Source organism: Pelodiscus sinensis, chromosome 15 (assembly GCF_049634645.1).
Source record: "Pelodiscus sinensis isolate JC-2024 chromosome 15, ASM4963464v1, whole genome shotgun sequence".
Lineage (NCBI taxonomy): Eukaryota > Metazoa > Chordata > Testudines > Trionychidae > Pelodiscus > Pelodiscus sinensis.
The window spans coordinates 18,828,411-18,847,785 of record NC_134725.1 but is presented as its reverse complement, the minus strand read 5'-3'; the positions used below and the strand labels follow the sequence as shown (position 1 = coordinate 18,847,785).

The window sequence follows — 19,375 nt, the reverse complement described above, 5'->3', positions numbered from 1 at the left end:
AAGTAGGAGTTTGTGTTGTGTTGAACTCAATATGCAACTGGTTTATTCAGTCAAATATTAGATGTGGTAGCATGTATGTTTAGTACATCTCTCTGCAGTATTCTTTTAGTATGTGGCTTGCCAGTAGCAGATGGCTAGCAAATTACAGGTCTAAAGTAGTGAAAAGGAAAGAGAGCATTATCTACCCAAACACAGTAATACAGTGTTTTCCTATTTATTCATTACACTATTGTGATGGATAGAGTTCTTTGATTAAATACTAGAAATGCAGCTTATGTTACAATAGCTAGGAGAAGTATGATGTACCCAGAGTGCAACCTGCCTTATGGGATGTCTTTTTTTTTTTTTTAATTTTTTTAAACCAAAAAACCCCACAACACCCTAGTGACTCTATTCCCAAAGTTGGGCTGCTAGATCATTAATGAGAAAAGATGGTCATGTGACTCAGACACTAAGATTTTTGCTAGGATAGGTTTCAATTCTTGGGGATCTTTCTCTCAGACTTGTGAACTTGCACATCATGCTGTCTGAACTTGGGCCGTTGTTTCCCTTTCCATATGGTAAGGATAATGGTTGTCTTGCACCTTCCCTTTCAGGAATGTTGTAATGAATTAATTGTCTTAAAATCCCATTGAGTGCCCTAGCTGGAAGGTGATACAGAGTGCCCAATGTTTTGAACAGGTGTTACTCTTTCACGGGCTTTGTCTAAGGGCATGCCTACACAGAAGAAAATGAACCCAATCTCTGCTGCAGCAAATGTCTTAGCCTAATTGACTGGGGCTTCATGCTGCAAAGCTAAAATTAGAAGTGTTGTCTCAATCTCCATCACCAGCTTGAAAACTTGGTGAGTGGGGAGTAGAAATGTGAAAGGTTAACTGGTAAGCATAATCCTTAATGGGGGGATGCTTACCAGTTCTGGTTAACCAGTGGGCGCTGGAGCAGCTCCCCGCCAACTGTGGCAGGGGGCTGCTCCGGTCCTGTGGTATCTGCCGCTGGCAGGGGCTGCTCCAGAATCCGGAGCAGCCTCTGTCCATCGTGTGGAGGTGCAGGCAGGGGATACTCAGGCTGGCCAGGAGCTGCCCCCCATCTCTCACTCTTGAATCAGTTAACCGGTTAAACTATGTTTAACCAATTAAATGGGAATTTTACATCCTTAGTGGGAAGAGCCTAAGCATGAGCCCCTACCTAACCCTGAATGAATTTACACTAATGTTATGAGCCCCCAGTGTGAGTCTAGGTCTGTTGATCCAGGATCTGAGACCTGTTTACTGCAGGTTGTTGTGTGGGTTGTGTACATGGTTACCAAAGAGATACCTTTTTCTTTGCACTATTCAGAACACATGCTTAGTGATTCTCCCAGTACTACTTCCCATAGAGGTCAGAAGATTTACATTTCTTTCGCAGTAATTGCACACAGCATCAGAAAAGGAAGTTTCTTTTCTTTTAATTCCACGTATGATCTTCCTGTGTAAGTTCATCAGCATCATTTTCTCTTTGAGCCTTCATGGGACGTGAACCACAATCATACCTACCTAATAGCAGTTTCATTTTGCTCACAATGCAGCTTTCGAGGTCTAAACTGAGTGCTCATCAAAACAGATTTGAGATTATTTAGGTCATTTGCTCCAGTACATGCACTATGTGGCTCTTTCCCAGTGGCTATCAGTAATTACTGTGTTCTGAAGGCCTCCAGGCACACATCATTCTTCGGTTACTGTGTTTAATGTGGTGGGTTATTAACATTATCTATACATCTATGATGTGAAGAGAGCTGGGATTTAAAGCCTCAGAGTATTCAGGTAGATCATTTTGGTGCTGAAAAAATCGTTGCTGTGGCAAGACGAGGCAATAGAGAACGGAGACTTCTTTCTTGTCAAAGTGACAAATTGCTGCTTCTGATCCAGAGGGCCCAGCTTCTGTGTTAGAGCTGGGCTGCACATTAGCCTTCAGCTAATGGAAAAAAGGAGAGGGAACGTGAGGGGGAAATACCCTATTCGTGGCACTCCACCTCCTTATTCTTTTTACTGCCTTGGGTTCAGGTTTTTTGTTTTCTCTCCTCCAAAAACAACTTTGCTGCTGGTCTATAAATACCTGGGTCATTCAGCAAGTTAAGAGGGAGGCAGTGCTTCTGGAATCCCTCTCCTCCCCCACTTCCATTCGTAAAACACTGTTTACAAGCTCTTGCCATTTTCTGGCTTTGTGGCAAAGTTCAGTGGGTCAGTTCCCCTTGAGCTTCATCCATCATTCCAGTCAATTAGAAATAGTTGAGGGCCAATTGGCCAGTCTTCCATTAACTGAAACACTTCAGATTGTTAAAATAGCCTAAAAGCTCTTTGTCCAAGGCTGGGCAGCCACTGTAGATTTCCCTGTTGATGGGCTGTTTACCCATGGCTGAACAGAGCACTAGTGTTCTGCACTTCAGGGATGAATATTACTACTTTTCTTGTTCTGTCTGATTTTTTCCCCCTCTTTCTTACCCAAAAGGTGTAGTAACTTGAGGAGGGCTTGGACCACAAATTTGACTGGACTGTTATGAAGTCCTTCTTTGTGGCTGAAAATGCTTTTCCAAATGACTTTCCAGTTGTTTAAAAAGTTCCCTTTTTACAAATATTTTAAGGGTTCCTGCATCAAATGTTATTTGCCTGTATATTATGTGTTTATACCTGAAGGTCAGGGGTGAAACTCCTCTGAGAACAGCTAATGCACTGTGGTATGCATCTGGGTTCATTATACTATCACTTACCAGGTTAGGAAACATTTTTATTTTATGCAGACTTGACTGACTTCAAGATATGGCTTCTATGAGCGTTCATGTGATTGAGTTGAGGGACAGAAAGGACCATCAGATCACCTAGTCCAGTGGTCTCCAAACTCTCTATGCCCAAGATAACTTTTTAAATTTCAGAGCATCTTAGGATGTACCCCATCCACTCCATCCTCCCCTCTTTTCATCATATGCTCTCCCCCACCAACGCTCACTTCAACTGGGCTAGGTCAGGGAGTGCGGGTTCTGGGTCAGGAACAAGGAGTGCAAGCTTTGGGAGGGTGTTTGGGTGCAGGAGGGAGACTCCAGTTTGGGGCAGAGTGTTGAGATGCAGGACGGGTGCTGGCTCTGGGAGGAGGCTCCAAGCTGAGACAGGAGGAGTCCAGAATTCTGGCTCAGAAGAGAGATTTGAAGGGCACAGTTTGGGGGTGTGGAGTGCTGACTCTGGGGGAGAGGGTCAAGCATAGGCATGCGCACAGGGTGTGCCGGGTGTGCCCAGGCACACCCTAATGTCTCGGGCTGGCTAGCAGCTGCTGGAGGAGGAGGGGGATTTGAAACGGGGTACCACAGCCCGTCACTTTCCCTGCGGCCATATACTGGGTACTTTGGGGCAGAGAGCGCGCGTGCATGGCAGAAGCAGCTGGAGCTAGACCAAAGACGCCAGCCCGAGCCATTTTTTTGCCCCGATCCTCACCCGGTCTGGCAGCATTGCGCAGTGCCCCTTCTGCACCTGGGGCCCCGGCCCCTCCCATCCCAGCAGCACCACGTGGCACCCCTTCTGCACTCGGGGCCAGGGTTCCAGCCTCAGCCTCAGCCTCAGCCCTGGCCTGGCAGCACCGCACAGTGCCCCTTCTGCCCCTGGGGCCCTGGTCCCGGCCCCAGCCCCAGCCCCAGCAGCAACATGTGGCACCCTTTCTGCCCCTGGGGCCACGGCCCCGCCCCCACCCATCCCGGCAGCACTGCGCAGCGTCCTTTCTGCGCCTGGGGGTGATCCCGCCCGGCCCAGCCAGGCTGCACCGCGCAGCGCCCCTTCTGCACCTGGGGCCTTGTCCTTGGTCCCGCCTGGCCCAGCAGCACCGCGTGGTGCCCCTTAAAGTGAGGCACCCCAGGCTAGGGCCCAGCTGCCCTGTAGCTTGAGCTGGCTCTGACTCCAGCCCGGCAAGCTGGAAGGCAGAAGCCGGTTTAGCCTAAGGTAAGGGAAAGGGAGAGGGGGAAAATAGGCAGGGGTGGGAGAGGAAGAGGCCTGTGCTGAGGAGAGGGGGGCAAGTCAGGAGAAGAAAGGGGAAAACACCAAGGAACAGGGTGGAGGAGCGAGAAATCCCAGGGGGCCAAGTGGAGACAATGAGGAAAAGGGCAGGAGGGGAGGTGTCAGTGGGTGGGGGGACAGGGTGATGCTGGGAGAGGAGAGGGGAAGGGCATTGGGAACTGGAGGGGGAGGTGCTGGGCGAAGGCTTGAGAGAAGGGGTGGGCATGTGGAAGGCAGGGATGGAGCAAGACGTGTGAGGGCACAGGGGCATGAGGGGAACGGGGGCAGAGGGTAGTGAGGGGATGGGCGTCAGGGAAAAAGAGGGCAAAGGGGGAAGAGGCAGTGAGGGAAGGGGGAGCATCGGGAGAGTGCAGGGCTAAGGGAAGTAGCAGGTGACAGGGATTCTGGGTGTGAAGCAGAAGGGCAGACACCTGCGGGGGAGGGACCAGCACCAGAGAAGAGAGGCAGGGAAGATGTGTAGAGGGAGGTGTTAGGAGAGGGGATGAGGAGGGGTAGCTCACATGATCAGAGTGGGGCTACTGGAGGAGTGGGCACAGGGGGGGAGAAGGGCTGGTGGAGAGGGGCAGGTCTCAGGAAGGCTGAGGACAGTGAGAAGGGCAGGAGTCAGGACAGCAGAGAAGGGTGAGAGGTTGGGGGGCAGCAGGCACAATGGGGAGCTGATGGAGCAAGGGGAGATTTGGCAGCAGAAGGAAAAGGAAGCGGTTTAGAAGATATTTATTAATAACAGTGGCACATCCAAACAAGCCAGATGAACTCAGTACTGGTGCACAACACAAAAATCATTGTGCTCATGGGAGGAAACTCTTAGAGGGAACACTTCCCCAAGCCTCTCTGCCCCTAAGTTAATGTCACACACATTGAGTTAATGCAACTGCAGGATAGTTGCATAAGCGGGGTTTGGTGGGGGCCAAACTAATTCCTGTTGGTAGGAGGATGGTGGGAAAAGTCCTTAGAGGGGGTCACATGACACCTTTTACATCTGGTCATGTGTCCATTTTGCCCTGAGAGTGTTACCTCTAGAGGTGTGACCAATGGGCGTCGGGGTGTGGCCAGTGGGGGTCAGGGCCATGGCTAATGGGGGGTCAAAGTATATTTAAAAAAAATTCTTCGGGCACACACCCTAATGAAATGTGCTATGCATGCCTATGGGGTCAAGGCTAGAATGGAAGTACAGGAGGAGGTACAAGGTAAAGGCTGCAGCTGGGAGATGCTTGCCAAAGGAAGCTACCAGCCCGCACTGCCATGGCTCACACAGGTTGGCTGGCTGTCTGCCATGGCCCATGCCGCTCCCAGAAGTGGTCAGCTGAAGCTTGTCTCTGTATTCCCCTTGTGGGGGAATGGGGCAGCGTCTCTCTGCATGCTTACCCTACCTCCAGTACAGTCCTCACAGCTCCCATAGGGCAGGAGCTGGCCAACTGGAGGTGCGGGTAACTTGCAGAGACACACTGCCACCTTACCCCCATGAGGAGCACAGAGATGAACCTGCAGCCATCTGTTTCTGGAAGCAACATAAGCTGCCCTCCTGCCAAAGCCCTGCCTGAGCCTTGCTGTGCTGCTGGACTTTAGTGGCCTGGAGATCATGATCAACTGCTGAGGCTCCAGGATCGACCAGCTGATCCCGATTGACCAGTTGGTGACTGATCTAGTCTGATCTCCTGTATCACACGGTGCCTTAACTGAAACCTAACTTGTCTTGGGCTCCGCATCACGTAACAGTTGCCTTAACAGCAGAACTCCCTAAAATGAGCACTCAAAAGAGTTTCTATTAATTATTAGGAGTAATTCAGTGTGACCTCATGGCCTCAGCCAAGTTTATATTTCTATTGTGCTATAAACTATACAGATACAACAGTAACTGCTTAAAGTGTGAGAGGTTGCCTACATATGGAATTATTCTGCATTAGCTATTTTACGTTGCATTCACACCCTACCTTGATCTGAATGATCTGCTCAAGGGTAGACGAGCCCAAATTCCTGATCCTGCAAACAATGACTTGTGCGCGTCACTTTACACAAGTGAGTAGTCTTATTATATAAAGACATTGCAAGGATTATGGCTTTAGTGGAAAAGTCAGACAAAGGGTAGGAGACAGGACTTAATTTTATTCTATTAGAAATATCGTCTGAATTAAGTATGCTCAGATTTCTAGTAATCAACACATTTTGGCTTTGTCTACTGAATTGCCTCCATTGCAATCCACTAAAACGGGGGTACGGAACCTGTTTCTGGGTTGTGGGTCACTGACCCACAGAAAAATCAGCAGGGAAGCAGCACAAAAATGAGAAGCCTAAACCCCTCCTTCATCTCACAGACATGGCCTCCAACTGAAAAGCAGAAAAACACTTCCCACATTCCCCTCTCACACCAAAGCTGGGGGGAAGAATGGCAAAGATAGTAGATTTTGTGGCCTCCCCAGCTATGGGGTGGAACCCCAAAATGAGGAGTTGAGTGTATGTGGGAGGGGAATGGTGGGAAGAGGGCTTTGGGTCTGGGAGGTTGGTAGGGTGCAGGAGTAGCCTAGGGTTGGGAAGGCTAGGCGGGTGCAGAAGGGGGGTAGAAGGTTTGGGCCGGAGGGAGGCACTTCCCTGGCACAGCTCCGGGAGGACACTCATGACTCCAGGTCCCCTGCTGCTTCCAGGCACTGCCCCCTGCTGTTCCTTTTGGCTGTGATGACAGCTTATCCAGGCAGTGAGGGGAAAAGCCTCCAACTGTTTCCCCACCAAGGGAGGAGGGAGAGAGGGAGTGCAGCCGTACAGCACGGAACCCCCTGCCAGAAAGTCTGTGGGTCTGATCAAGCCCTGGGCTTGCCTGAGTCCAGTCTGTGAGGCTCGGGGCACGCTCGCTTCCTTTTTCTCCTGCCCTCCCAAGGGAGAGCAAGTGCTGACACTCCAGCAGCCCCATGGGAGAAGGCCACAGGGCTGGAGCACCAGCACTGGCACTCTGCTGCAAGGGAAGGGGATGAGACATGAGTCTTCGGGACCAGATGTGCCCCCTGGGTCTTAGGTTCTCCACCCCTACACTAAACAGAAGGACTCTGCAGGAGTGAAGATGATTAGATGGACATGCTTTGAATGTTTTTGAAGAGTGCTCTGGCGGTGAATAGATAATCTCCTGTAATTTAACTTATTTAATAAAAAGAGAATAGGGATATGAATGGATAACTAATTAACCGATTACCCAGCTTTCTAGGTACCAGATAACTAATATCTGGGAGCAGCCACCTACCTGAGGCCTGCCTCCTGCCTCCCCTACTGGGCTCCTGCTCCTCCCCCTGCCCAGTCACGCACATGTGGGCTGTAGCTCAGCTCACAGTGGGCCGCAGGTAGGTAGGTGGTTGCTCCTTGATACTGGTTAACTGGAGAAGGAAATAGAATGTAACTTTTCTATCTCAATGCAAAGATATGTGAGTCTTCTGGGGGAGCTTATTCTTTTATTAAAACAGATATAAAATAGTCACACTGATGGAATGATAACTCTAGGAATCAAAATCACGATGGTATTAGGGGCTGTGATAGTCTAACGCTAAATAGGCCCAAGGAGGTATTTTGGAATGGGAAATCACTCAGCTTTTAACAAAACAAGAATTACTATTTTACAGTTTTTGCATGAAACATTGAAGGATATTTCAGCTACACTAAACTTTTAAAGGCTGGGGATAAATTGTTGTTTTTTAAAAATAGGTTGTTCTTACAGGCTTATGGACATATAAACACAACTAAACAGGGATGTAATTCATCCACAACGCTGACAAAAAGGAAGGGGGAAAACCTTCCGTACTACAGTAATACACATTCCCAGTCCGGTTATTGAGAAATACTTTTTAAATCAAGTAGCATTGACTTCAGGGTTTTTTTGTGATAGACCCAAAGATAAGATGGCTTGTAGAGTGTCTCATATGTTATGCTCAGTGATTTCTGGGTGACACCTTGCAGTGTGCTCATTTATCACAAAAGAGCTCCTGCCATAATTTTATGTAAATGCTTTTACATTTCTGTAGTCTGACCATCATGCTTGAAAGGTTAAATGAGAAGTGGTCTCTGGAAGGCAAAGCAGGGAGTAATAGCTCTATCCTACTGGAGTTGTTAGAATCCTGAACATCTTTTCTTCCCACTGGCGAGGACTAGATAGGTGCTTTATTTAGTGGCAGTCTTCACTGAAGCTTAATTGTTCAATCTCAGCTTTCCCATACTGGGATCCCTCCTATGATCTAGAATGAGAAGTCTTACTTGAAATCATACCAGGCTTGAACTCCTCTTGCAGGCAGCTCCCGTTTGCTTTGCTAGTACCCTAGCTAAATGAACAAAGGAGTGGGGAGGAGGGTTGAAACTGGAATCTTCAGCTGCATGGAATGGAATGATTTAGTTGGGGTTATTCCTGCTTTGAGCAGAGGGTTGTACTAGATCAGGGGTCTCCAAACTTTTCAGCCCGAGGGCCGCATTAACTATCAAACAGCAGTTCGGGGGCCGACTACACACTTGAGGTCCAAATAAAAAACAATCAAAACATGGATGTTGTTTTTAATTATTTATTTAATATTATTTTATTCAGTTATTATTTAATAACACATTGATACACTACACATGAACACCTGTATTAGTGTGAATGGTGAAATTGTTTCCTGGATGCCAAAATAGCAGACATTTCTGGCTTTAGATTTGTGGTCCCTAACATCAACAGTGACCTGCGAATCCGTTTCTCCCGGAAGGGGGGGGGGGGGGCTTTTCCCCCTGCTCTCCCCTTCCTCTGCACGCTGTCCTCCCCTCCTGCTTGCCACCGCTCACTCCTTCCCCCCCCCCTGGGCGGAAGGGGTAACCTTTTTAAAGTTCCCTCCGGGGTTCACGTTCCCCCGCACGTCACCGGGCGGGCGTTACCACCACCGCCCATCCTGCCCCCTGATTGGCCGGCTGCCCTGTCAGTCTGGGTGGGGGAACGCCGCCCGTGCTAACCCCCGCCCCCTGCGCCGTTTGCCGCCGCGCGGCCGCTTGTCAGCGGAGCGGCCCGCTTCTCCTGCCCCGGCGCGGCGTGAGTACACGCCGCACACCCCTGACAGGGCCCCCTCCCCTGCGGCAAGAAGGGCCCAGACAAAAATGTCTCCACGGGCCGGATGAGAGGGCCTCGCGGGCCGCATCCGGCCCGCGGGCCGTAGTTTGGAGACCCCTGTACTAGATGACCACCTGAACAGGGCCAGTGCATGGGAGGCACGAGCTCTTCTTCCCCCACAGTGGGTGGGAGGGACCGACGAACAGATGGAGCGGGGTCTGGTACCTGCAGCAGAGGTCCGGCTCCCCCACAGTTACTGGCAGCGACAAGGAGAAGAAGAGAAGAAGACAGCTGCTTTGCTGTCACAACCCACTGCACCGGAAGACGCGACAGGCTGTCCCTCCCCCCAAAATTTCCCTTCACCATTTGCCTCTGCTCCTGAAGTCTCTTCCAACCCTAATCTTCTCTGAAACTGCCACTAAGACTACCATTGAGGAATCATATTTGAACCATTAGAAATTGGCACAGACTAGAAAATACCAAAATGTCTGTCAGGTCAAGTTTATATTAAAATTCTTAAATAATTGAGTTGAGCGGGTTATACGTTCAAAACTGTGACTTCATGCAGAAACCTCTTAAACAAAGGAGTGTCCTGGATATTTTTGCAGCTGTGCAGAAGGATTTCTGATACCTTTTAAACTAGTATTGAGTCCCAGTTTCTGTGATTGAGACACAAACATCATGATAACTGAAACTAAACATTTCTTATTTTTTTCACCTGGTTGCTACTTTATCAAAAACATGACAGTTAAGAATTTTAAAAGACTACGGAGATCAAAGAGCAGCCTCCTGGAAGATAGCTTGGGGAACAGAAGACTGAATGACATTCCTTCTTCATTGCATGTCTTTGGATAGTTCGTGCAATAAGAAAGTAGATCTGTGCAGCTGTCTGAATTGGGAAATCTACCTTGAACTAGTCAGGTTTTTAATCTTTCGATGCACAGGACAGTCGTTTCCAACTGATAGCACACTGCATTAGGCATGCAAATCTGTACCGAATCTCTCAGGATAATCATTTTAGAATCTGCCACAGGATAAAAGCAAGAACTAATGTTCATTTAAAGTCAGTGTGCTCTAGTTTGCAGTTTGCTCATGTTTAAGTGCCAAGCTTTAAAGATTTCCTTTGCCTATAGGCAGCCTAAATACAAAGGGAGGAGATTATTTTTGCTGCTGCTGTTTTATCTATTTATTTTAATTAAAGTAAGTCGGCCGAGTTGCCCACTGGAGTGGTGCCAATATGGCACTCAATATGTAGCCTTCCTGACCCGTCAACCCACCAGCTCCTACTTACTGCTTGGTGAGGGCATTTGGAACATCTTGCTCTTTGCAAGTACTCCTAGCAGTAGCTGTGCGTTGATTTAATGTTAGTTGTTAGTACAAGTAGGCTTCTGATAATCCGGAACCTTTGGGACCTACGTGGTACTGGATTATCGGATATGCTGGACTATCAGGAGATACTATAAGATGGCTTTTATATATATATATATAAAGTGTTTTAATCCTTTTTATTGTACATATTGTAACGCATAAATTTAGTCATAGAATGAAAGAATAAATGTACAGTACAGTACTCACCATTATTATTGCGAAGCCTTTGAATACAGAAAGCAGAGGATACTATGTATAGTAGCGTGCAGCACTAGCTAATCACTTACACTATTAATACAGTAACCTCTGCTGCCTTGTGACTCATTTTTTGCCGAAGCACACTTGCTAGGCTCTTGCCATTTTGATGCTGGACTATCGGGAGTGCCGTACAATTGGATGCCGGACTATTGGAGTTTTATTGTATTTTACTGAGGCCATAGGCTCCCCAACCCTGGTTTAAAGCTTACAAGGCTTGTGGCAAGCTTATGTCAAAAAGTGACCTTCATAGACTTAGAATCCTGCTCACAGAGGTCACACTTAGCCCCCAGTCTGATCTGGTGCCAGCCAGCATTGCTTCCTCTGTGTAAAGCACTCTGGCACCATTGATGTGTGGTGTGGTGCAGAGTAGATACTGGCTTGGCACTGACCACAGGGGGAATAGGCACAAGTCTACTTCCCCACTGCCTCAGAAGAAACAGGCCCGAGAAGAGCTAGTCCTCAGCTTCTCAGTGGAAGCAGTTGTCTGCCCTTAGGTGCCAGCTACAGCAAGCTAAGACTAGGTCACTGGGCATGTAGTTTCCTGCCCTGCAAAGGGTCCAGTTGAATCCAACCCACATTCATTCCCTGGAATGTTATGGTTGGGACATCCAACTCCATCTACCCAGAAACTTTCGAGGTAGCCCAGGATTTGATTCAGATAATGTCCTTCAAGAAACAGGATCCAATGTTACCCAAATCACTAGTGCCATCATGTGGAAAGTCCTTTCCATTGCCACATGTACCACTGTCCTAGCACAGACATCCCTGGTGTAAATGATTCACGGGGCTACATCTTACAGGTCTCCAGAGTCCTACCACTTGACACACCCAGCACCTTGATATTCAGCTTCAGATACTGAGTCTGATGCAGGCTCCTACTGCTTGAGGAAGTCCACTTTCAAAGTCTCCATGTCAACACCAGCCTCCATTAAGACAATGACTACCAGCTTGGAATACACCTCAGTGGTACTTCTGGACCCCGTTGGCCTATCATCAGGGATAAGGTATGGTCTGAGGTCCCAGAGCTAGGTTGACTTCTTCAGTGGGCTAGATGCTGAAGTTCACTCAGACCGCCCAGATGAAGGAACACTACCATTGCTGCTGGCACCTTCTATTTTCATGGCACCGACATCCATCACCACATCTATGGGCTCTTCAGCTCTTTTTTAGTACACCCCAGCATTGATAGGCACTGACCTATTGTCAATGCCGACTCTGTTTTCTGTGCCGATAGCTCCACACTGGGTGTTACAGTACTGTCTGTTCTGGTGCTGGAGGCTGCCCCGCTGCTGCTGACTGCCTTGATATCAAACACTCCTCCGGTACCACCTCAAGTACCGGCTCTGGTGACCTACCCAGCACCATATGTAGCGCTGGGTTTGGTGGTTCCTAGGGCACAAGGACCTGCTCCAACACTGGGATTCCAAATAGCCCAGCTGCCTTAGCCGCAACGAGACCCCCCCCCCCCACCCAAAGAGAGGAAGTCAATGATTTGGCCCAAACTGTTATCCTCTCCTCTTCATCATCTGATGAAGGGATGAAAAGCATTTCCATTGCACCAGCTCACAATAGAACTCTATAGCAGCTCTTGCACAGAATCACGCAAAATTTGGGCATACAGGAGGATGTTACTTAGGGTACAAATCCAGTTGTAGATACCCTCATTTCCTCAGGACCTTCCTGGATTGCCCTCCCCATTATAAAGATAACTTCTGACACTACCAGCTTTCTCTGGTGGTTCCCTGCCTCTTTGCCATCCAAAGCAGATAAATGAGAGTCAATTTTGTGCCATCTAAGGGAAACATTTATATGCCATCCACTCCTGGACTCATTAGCAGTTATCTTAATAGCACCCACTTTGCTGCAACAACATTGATACGTGTCCTTCCTGGATTTGTCAGTGGATGTATCAATCTTGTTTCCTTGATCTGGATCTTCTGACATAAGACCATCATATCTACCATCTCAACCTCGAGTCCTTGCATCATTTGGAAAATCATGGGAGACAGGAGAGATTCCAGAGGACTGGAAAAGGGCAAATATAGTGCCCATCTATAAAAAGGGAAACAAGAACAATCCAGGAAACTACAGACCAGTTAGTTTAACTTCTGTGCCAGGGAAGATAATGGAGCAAGTAATTAAAGAAATCATCTGTAAACACTTAAAAGTGGCAAGGTGATAGGGAACAGCCAGCATGGATTTGTAAAGAACAAATCGTGTCAAACCAATCTGATAGCTTTCTTTGATAGGATAACAAGTCTTGTGGATAAGGGAGAAGCGGTGGATGTGGTATACCTAGAGTTTAGTAAGGCGTTTGATATGGTCTCGCATGATATTCTTATCAATAAACTAAGTAAATACAACTTAAATGGGGCTACTATAAGGTGGGTGCATAACTGGCTGGATAACTGTACTCAGAGAGTAGTTATTAATAGTTCACAATCCTTCTGGAAAGGCATAACAAGTAGGGTTCCGCAGGACTCTGTTTTGGGACCGGCTCTAGTCAATATCTTCATCAACGATTTAGATATTGGCATAGAAAGTACGCTTAGTAAGTTTGCAGATGATACCAAACTGGGAGGGGTTGCGACTAATCTGGAGGATAGGGTCATAAGTCAAAATGAGCTGAACAAATTGGAGAAATGGTCTGAGGTAAACAGGATGAAGTTTAGTAGAGACAAATGCAAAGTGCTCCACTTAGGAAGGCAAAATGCAGGACAATGTAGCACTTTAAAGACTAACAAGATGGTTTATTAGATGATGAGCTTTCATGGGCCAGACCCACTTCCTCAGATCAAATAGTGGAAGAAAATAGTCACAACCATATATACCAAAGGATACAATTAAAAAAATGAACACATATGAAAAGGACAAATCACATTTCAGAACAGGAGGGGGATGCGGGGGGGGGGGGGGAAGGAAGGAAGGTAAGTGTCTGTGAATTGATGATATTAGAGGTGGGGAGAGTGGGATGTCTGTGAGCTAATGGTATTAGAGGTGATAATTGGGGAAGCTATCTTGGTAATGGGTAAGATAGTTTGAGTATTTGTTCATTCCTTCCCGGAGAGGGTCGAATTTTAACATGAATGACAGTTCAGAGGATTCCCTTTCAAGTGCAGATGTAAAAGGTCTTTGTAGCAATGGGCTTAAACTGCAGCAAGGGAGGTTTAGGTTGGACAGTAGGAAAATGTTCCTAACTGTCAGGGTAGTCAAGCACTGGAATAAATTGCCCAGGGAGGTTGTGAAATCTCCATCTGTGGAGATACTTAAGAGTAGGTTAGATAAATGTCTATCAGGGATGGTCTAGTCAGTATTTGGTCCTGCCATGAGGGCAGGGGACTGGACTCGATGATCTCTCGAAGTCCCTTTCAGTCCTAGTATTCTATGATTCTGTGACTTGGCAGCTCCCATGGCTAAATCCCAGATTGCTTCTCTGCCCAGATCAGGTTCTCCTGGTTTGCAGGATACCTTCCACAAGCAAGAGCCACTTACCTGGCCAAGTGAAAGAGGTTTTCAATTCAGGTATCACAACTTGGTTTGTCTCCTATGTGAGCTCTGATCCTAATTATCCTGGATTTCCTCCTCACCCTGAAGCAGCAGAGCTTTTCGGCTTCATCCATAAAGTTTCACCAGGCTGCTGTCTTGGCTTTCCACCCAGAGGTCTGGGGCTGTACAGTGTTCTCAGACCACCTATAGTGGTTCATTTTCTAACAGGTAAAGAGAAGCTATATTCAAGGGACCACAAACAGTACCTCCGTGGGATGTCATCTTAGTCCTATCAAGGTTGACAGGTTCCCCTTTCGAGCTGCTGACCACATGTTTTTTGCTTTATCTCCTTCTTAAGGTGGTTTCTCCATTCTATATCAATCAAGGCACATTCCTACAGGTGCTATACCCTAAACTGCATGTGAGGGCATGGAAAGAGACTCCACATTCTGAGCAGGGCATTGGCTTTTTATATTGAGAGAACTAGACTTTTTAGAAAACAGATCCAGTTATTTGTATCAATTGGAGACAAGATGAAAGGACATCCAGTGTCACCCTAGTGGATTTCCTCCTGGACAGTCTCCTGTATCTGTGAATGCTACAGCCTTGCTCAGATTCCAATGCCAGTATTACAACACATTCTGTCTGGGCCCAGGCTTCATCCACAACTTTTCTCACTCACATCCCAATTCACAAGATATGCAGGGCAGGAACTTGTTCATCCATCTACACATTACAAAATCACCCAGCAGGTCAGAGGCCTTTGGTAGGGCAGTGCTCAAGTTGGCTGATGACTCAGACCACACTTCCTAAAGTTAGGCTTGTGACTCACCTGATTGGAACCCACATGAACAAGCACTTGAAGAAAAAGCAGTTACTTGCCTTTTGTAACTTGTTTGCAATGTGGTGTTCGTGTCCACTCCAACACCCAACAATATTTTCAAATGGACTTCATACAAATGAATAGGAGCAGGGCTTTGAATTCTCTAGATCAGGGTTACTTAACATGCGGCCTGTGGCCCATTTGTTTGCAGGTTGCGGTACGGTTTGGAATTATGCGGGACTCGACACACTGCCCATGGGTGGGAATCAAAACAAAAAAGTAGTCAATATAATGGTCTTCTGTTGATAGGGGTTTTAGTAGTTAAATTCCTGAACTGTCATTGCTTATTAAAAGTGCTGTCACATCGTGGAAATCAGGAAAATATTACATGTTATTAATATCAGCAGAACTGACTTAAATGGGGCCTGTATGTTGTGTAGTCTTGCCTTACTCTTTGTATTCATGCCAGTCAGAAGCTATTTGCATATATAGTTGCATATATAGTTGCATGTATATGCAACCATACTTAAGTTGCAGCCCTTGGTATGTGCTGTGAGAATTACTGTGGTCCCTGGGGCTTCCAAAGTTGAGTAATCATGCTCTAGACTGACTGTTTTTTCCTGTGGGGTTGAGAAAACTGCTTCACTGTAAGGAATTAGAGCATATGATGTTTTGGGGTTTTTTCCTGGAAAATATGAAACACAGTCTTCCTACATCTAGTAAGATGTAACTTTGTAAGTATTACTTCTGATTTTGCTTTAGGCTTGCACATACCCCACTGGCTTTAGTGTGTACAGTAAAAGAAACAATCTGTTTTAACATTGTCCCTAGTCAAGGATTGCAAATATTTTGGAAAAGACTTAGTTTTCATTCTGTAATCCAGTACTTCATTGCCCATGTATTGGGTTGTGACACTTCTGAAATTCATTAATCAAGAATACTACTTCTGATTTGTTGCCATTTGAGACCCACACAAATTGCACAACATTAAAACATAACAAGATGTTTGCTGGAGAGGCAGAAGAATCCTTTTCAGGTAGCATTTCTGAAGAAAATCATCCTTTGTAGAGAAATTTTGTTCTGTTTAGCAGTTGACAATCTTGTTTTTATGCAACAATTTTTAACTGATGTTGTAACCAGTTAGACCTTGTCTATGCAGTAGGATATTTAGCAGAAAAAAATCCTACTGGTGCCACCACCAGTTCAGTTCAGCAATTCTTTGGTTAACTGTATCTTCTGAATTATGAGTTTTGTCCATTTAAGATGTTGTTAGAGTACTACGTAACTAAAAGGCCTTGTTATATCATTTATAGCCTTGTATAAATGACTAGTGAGGTCTGAAGAGTGTATTTTATCAGTTAGAAATAAGTTTTAAATAGTATATAAAATTAACTGCTCTGGAACAATTGGTCCTATTTACTGTGGAACATGGGAAGAGTAGGGGTTATGTGCAAGTACTCCACTCCATCCTATACTAAGTACAGCAGGGAAAGTGTAAATGAAGTGTAAATATGAAGAAATAGTCCATTGTAAATGGACAATAAATGCAGAGTCTGTGATGTCAGTTTCAAATGTTCTCTAATAATTGGAGTTATTCAGTCAGGACAGCATGCCCTCAGCTAGTTATTCTTGGGTCAATAAAACCTTCCCTTCTGAATCTATCTTTCCAGGCATCTGATACCTTGTACATTATTTTAAACCTACAAATAAACCCCTCTAGGTAGTGCTGGTAAAAATAACAAACATGTTCCATTTTTATTTCTTAGGAGCAAAGCCCCAGCAACCAGACATCAATAACAATGATGCAAGAGCCTCAGGAGATGGTAGAGGAGACAGTTACTGTGGAGGAAGACCCTGGTACACCAACTTCCCATGTCTCTATTGTGACTTCAGAAGATGGAACCACAAGGAGAACTGAGACCAAGGTTGGAATTTCTGGACCTTTATGGGGGATGATTTAGAGGTATTAGAAGATTATTTTCGTAAGAAGTCCATTGGGAAGAAATTACAAAATTTCAGCCTAGGCACACAGGAATAAAAAATAGCAGTAGCAAGCAGAATAGAGCAGTAGGGTTATCATGCCTCTGTGTGTGTGTGTCAGACTATTTACAATCCTTACTAATAATGTGAAACTGCCTTGCTTTGTTTTTCAGAAAATAATTTTCCAGTTTACACAGATTTTGTTTTCAATATCCCCATATTGGTAGAGCTGGGGCTCCAGATGAGTGATTCTGTGTGGCCTCTGTCAATGCCATGTGTGTAGAATACCAGACTGATTATGAGTATAGATCAGTGAGGGGCAACCTAAGCTAGTGAGTGAGCTGCATGAATGGTCTTCCATCTCAGTTCTTGTCATAACCAAGACAGTCTCCTGGGATAGGGTAGTACAGGCAGTCCCCGGGTTACGTACAAGATAGGGACTGTAGGTTTGTTCTTAAGTTGAATCTGTATGTAAGTCGGAACTGGCATCCAGATTCAGCCGCTGCTGAAACTGACCGCCAGTTCTGACTTACATACAGAATCAACTTAAGAACCCCAGGCGTCCCCAAGTCAGCTGCTGCTGAAACTGATCAGCAGCTGATTCCAGGAAGCCCGGGGCAGAGCAACTCTGCCTCGGGCTTCCTGTAGTCAGCGCTGGTCAGTTTCAGCAGAAGCTGACTTGGGGACACCTGGGGCAGAGCAGCTGGGGTGCTGCTGGGTTGCTCCAGTAGCGCCGCTCCTCGATGCTACTGGACCAACCCAGCAGCACCCCATCTGCTCTGCCCCAGGGTCCAAAACAAAAGCCTGGTCTGCTGGGGGGGGGGCCACACTAGTTGCGCCGCCCCCCCCCCCCCCAGCAGACCAGGGACATGGGGAGCAGAGCTGCAGCGGCAGCGGGGTGCCGCACCTCTGAGGCTTTGCTCTGGCAAAGTCTCAGAGGCACGGGACCCCGCCACGGCTGCAGCTTCAGTCCCGGTGCCTGTGGTCTGCTGGGGATAGCCCCCAGCAGACCACAGGCACCCGGACTGAAGCCGCAGCCACGGGGGGGTCCCGCGCCTCTGAGGCTTTGCCCCTGGGGATGGTCCCCAGCAGACCACAGGCACCGGGACTGAAGCGGCAGCAGCGGCGGTTCCCCGTGCTTCTGAGGCTTTGCTCTGGCAAAGCCTCAGAAGCGCGGGAACCCGCCCGGTGCCCCTGGTCTGCTGGAGACCGTCTCCAGCAGACCAGGGGCACCGGAGCAGCTTACGAACGGGGCTTTCTCGCCCCGGAGCTCGCAGGTAGCAATCCGCTACCTGGACCTCCGGGGCGAGAAAGCCCCGTTCGTAAGTGCGGATCCGACATAAGTCGGATCCGCGTAAGTCGGGGACTGCCTGTATTGAAACTGCACTTGCGTACCTAGACTTTGCTGGGGGTGCTCATTAAACCATAGCAGCACTTTGATTGGATGCAGAGGGCGTGCAGAACTGTTAGTCAATGTTGTGTACAATCAACACATACCCCACTTCATGTGTCCTTGCTTTATGTGTGTGTTGCTTTAGTACTACTGGTAAGAAAGAAACTCCAAGTGAACAAAAACCAGCAGAATCGGGCAACCCCGTGCATGGGCACAGTAAACAAAATGTCAAATGGGTCACACACAAAACCCTGATGGGCCGCACATGGTCCTCAGGCTGGAGCATGCCCCCACTGGTATAGATGTTACCACTGGCCTTCCTTCCCCTTCTCTCATTCTGCTCTTATTTACTCCCCTCATTTTGTATTGCCTCAAATATTTTCCATGGGATAAGTGTGTTGTTGGTTTTTTTTTTTTGGAGCTGCCTGGCACACTTTGGGAGGCACTTAGAATAGCATTGAACCTAAAGTTCTGGATTTCAGCAGTTAAACTCATACCTCTCCTAGGGTTTGGACCTGTTGGGCCATGGGGTTTTCCATTTTAAAAACTGTTAGACAACATTATTTAAAATGGGATTGTCCAGCTGTTTCCTCCTTAGATAGGAAGTAATTGGACATCCAAAGAAAGGTAAACAGATGTTACTCTGTGGATAGGTGTGTGTGTTTATTGGTATTCCAAAATTGCAATCTCTCTTACGATATCAGCTCAGCATATCAAATCTTATTAAGGTGCACAGTTCCACTCAAGACAACAGCTACATGCACACAATTCCTCAATTAGTGTAAATGTTCATTTGGTTGTTTTGTCTAGAACAACCTGGCCTTTCCTAGTAAGTTTGTATATAGAATTTAAAAATCACCTTGGTCTCCTCCCATTTTATTTGAGGGATTTACAGTTCAGTATTACAAGGTTTTAAAACAGTGTGTTACATCTTAAAATTATATGGACTAAGTATATTATATTTTTTTCTAGCCAAAAATATATGAAGGATGTAA

At 46.8% G+C, this 19,375-nt stretch overlaps 1 protein-coding gene across 17 annotated transcripts in view; it reads left to right on the top strand.

Moving 5' to 3' along the window:
* Window positions 1-19,375, top strand: part of ARVCF (ARVCF delta catenin family member) — a 592,161-nt gene that overhangs the window by 405,284 nt on the left and 167,502 nt on the right. For 15 of the 17 annotated variants that reach the window (XM_075898313.1, XM_075898316.1, XM_075898325.1 and 12 more), the window contains one exon: window positions 16,774-16,932. In XM_075898313.1, the coding sequence (XP_075754428.1) occupies window positions 16,774-16,932 (159 nt within the window). Of the gene's footprint in view, window positions 1-11,388; window positions 11,703-16,773; window positions 16,971-19,375 lie in introns of those variants that run through there. The other 2 variants (XM_075898327.1, XM_075898328.1) reach the window with 2 other exon arrangements.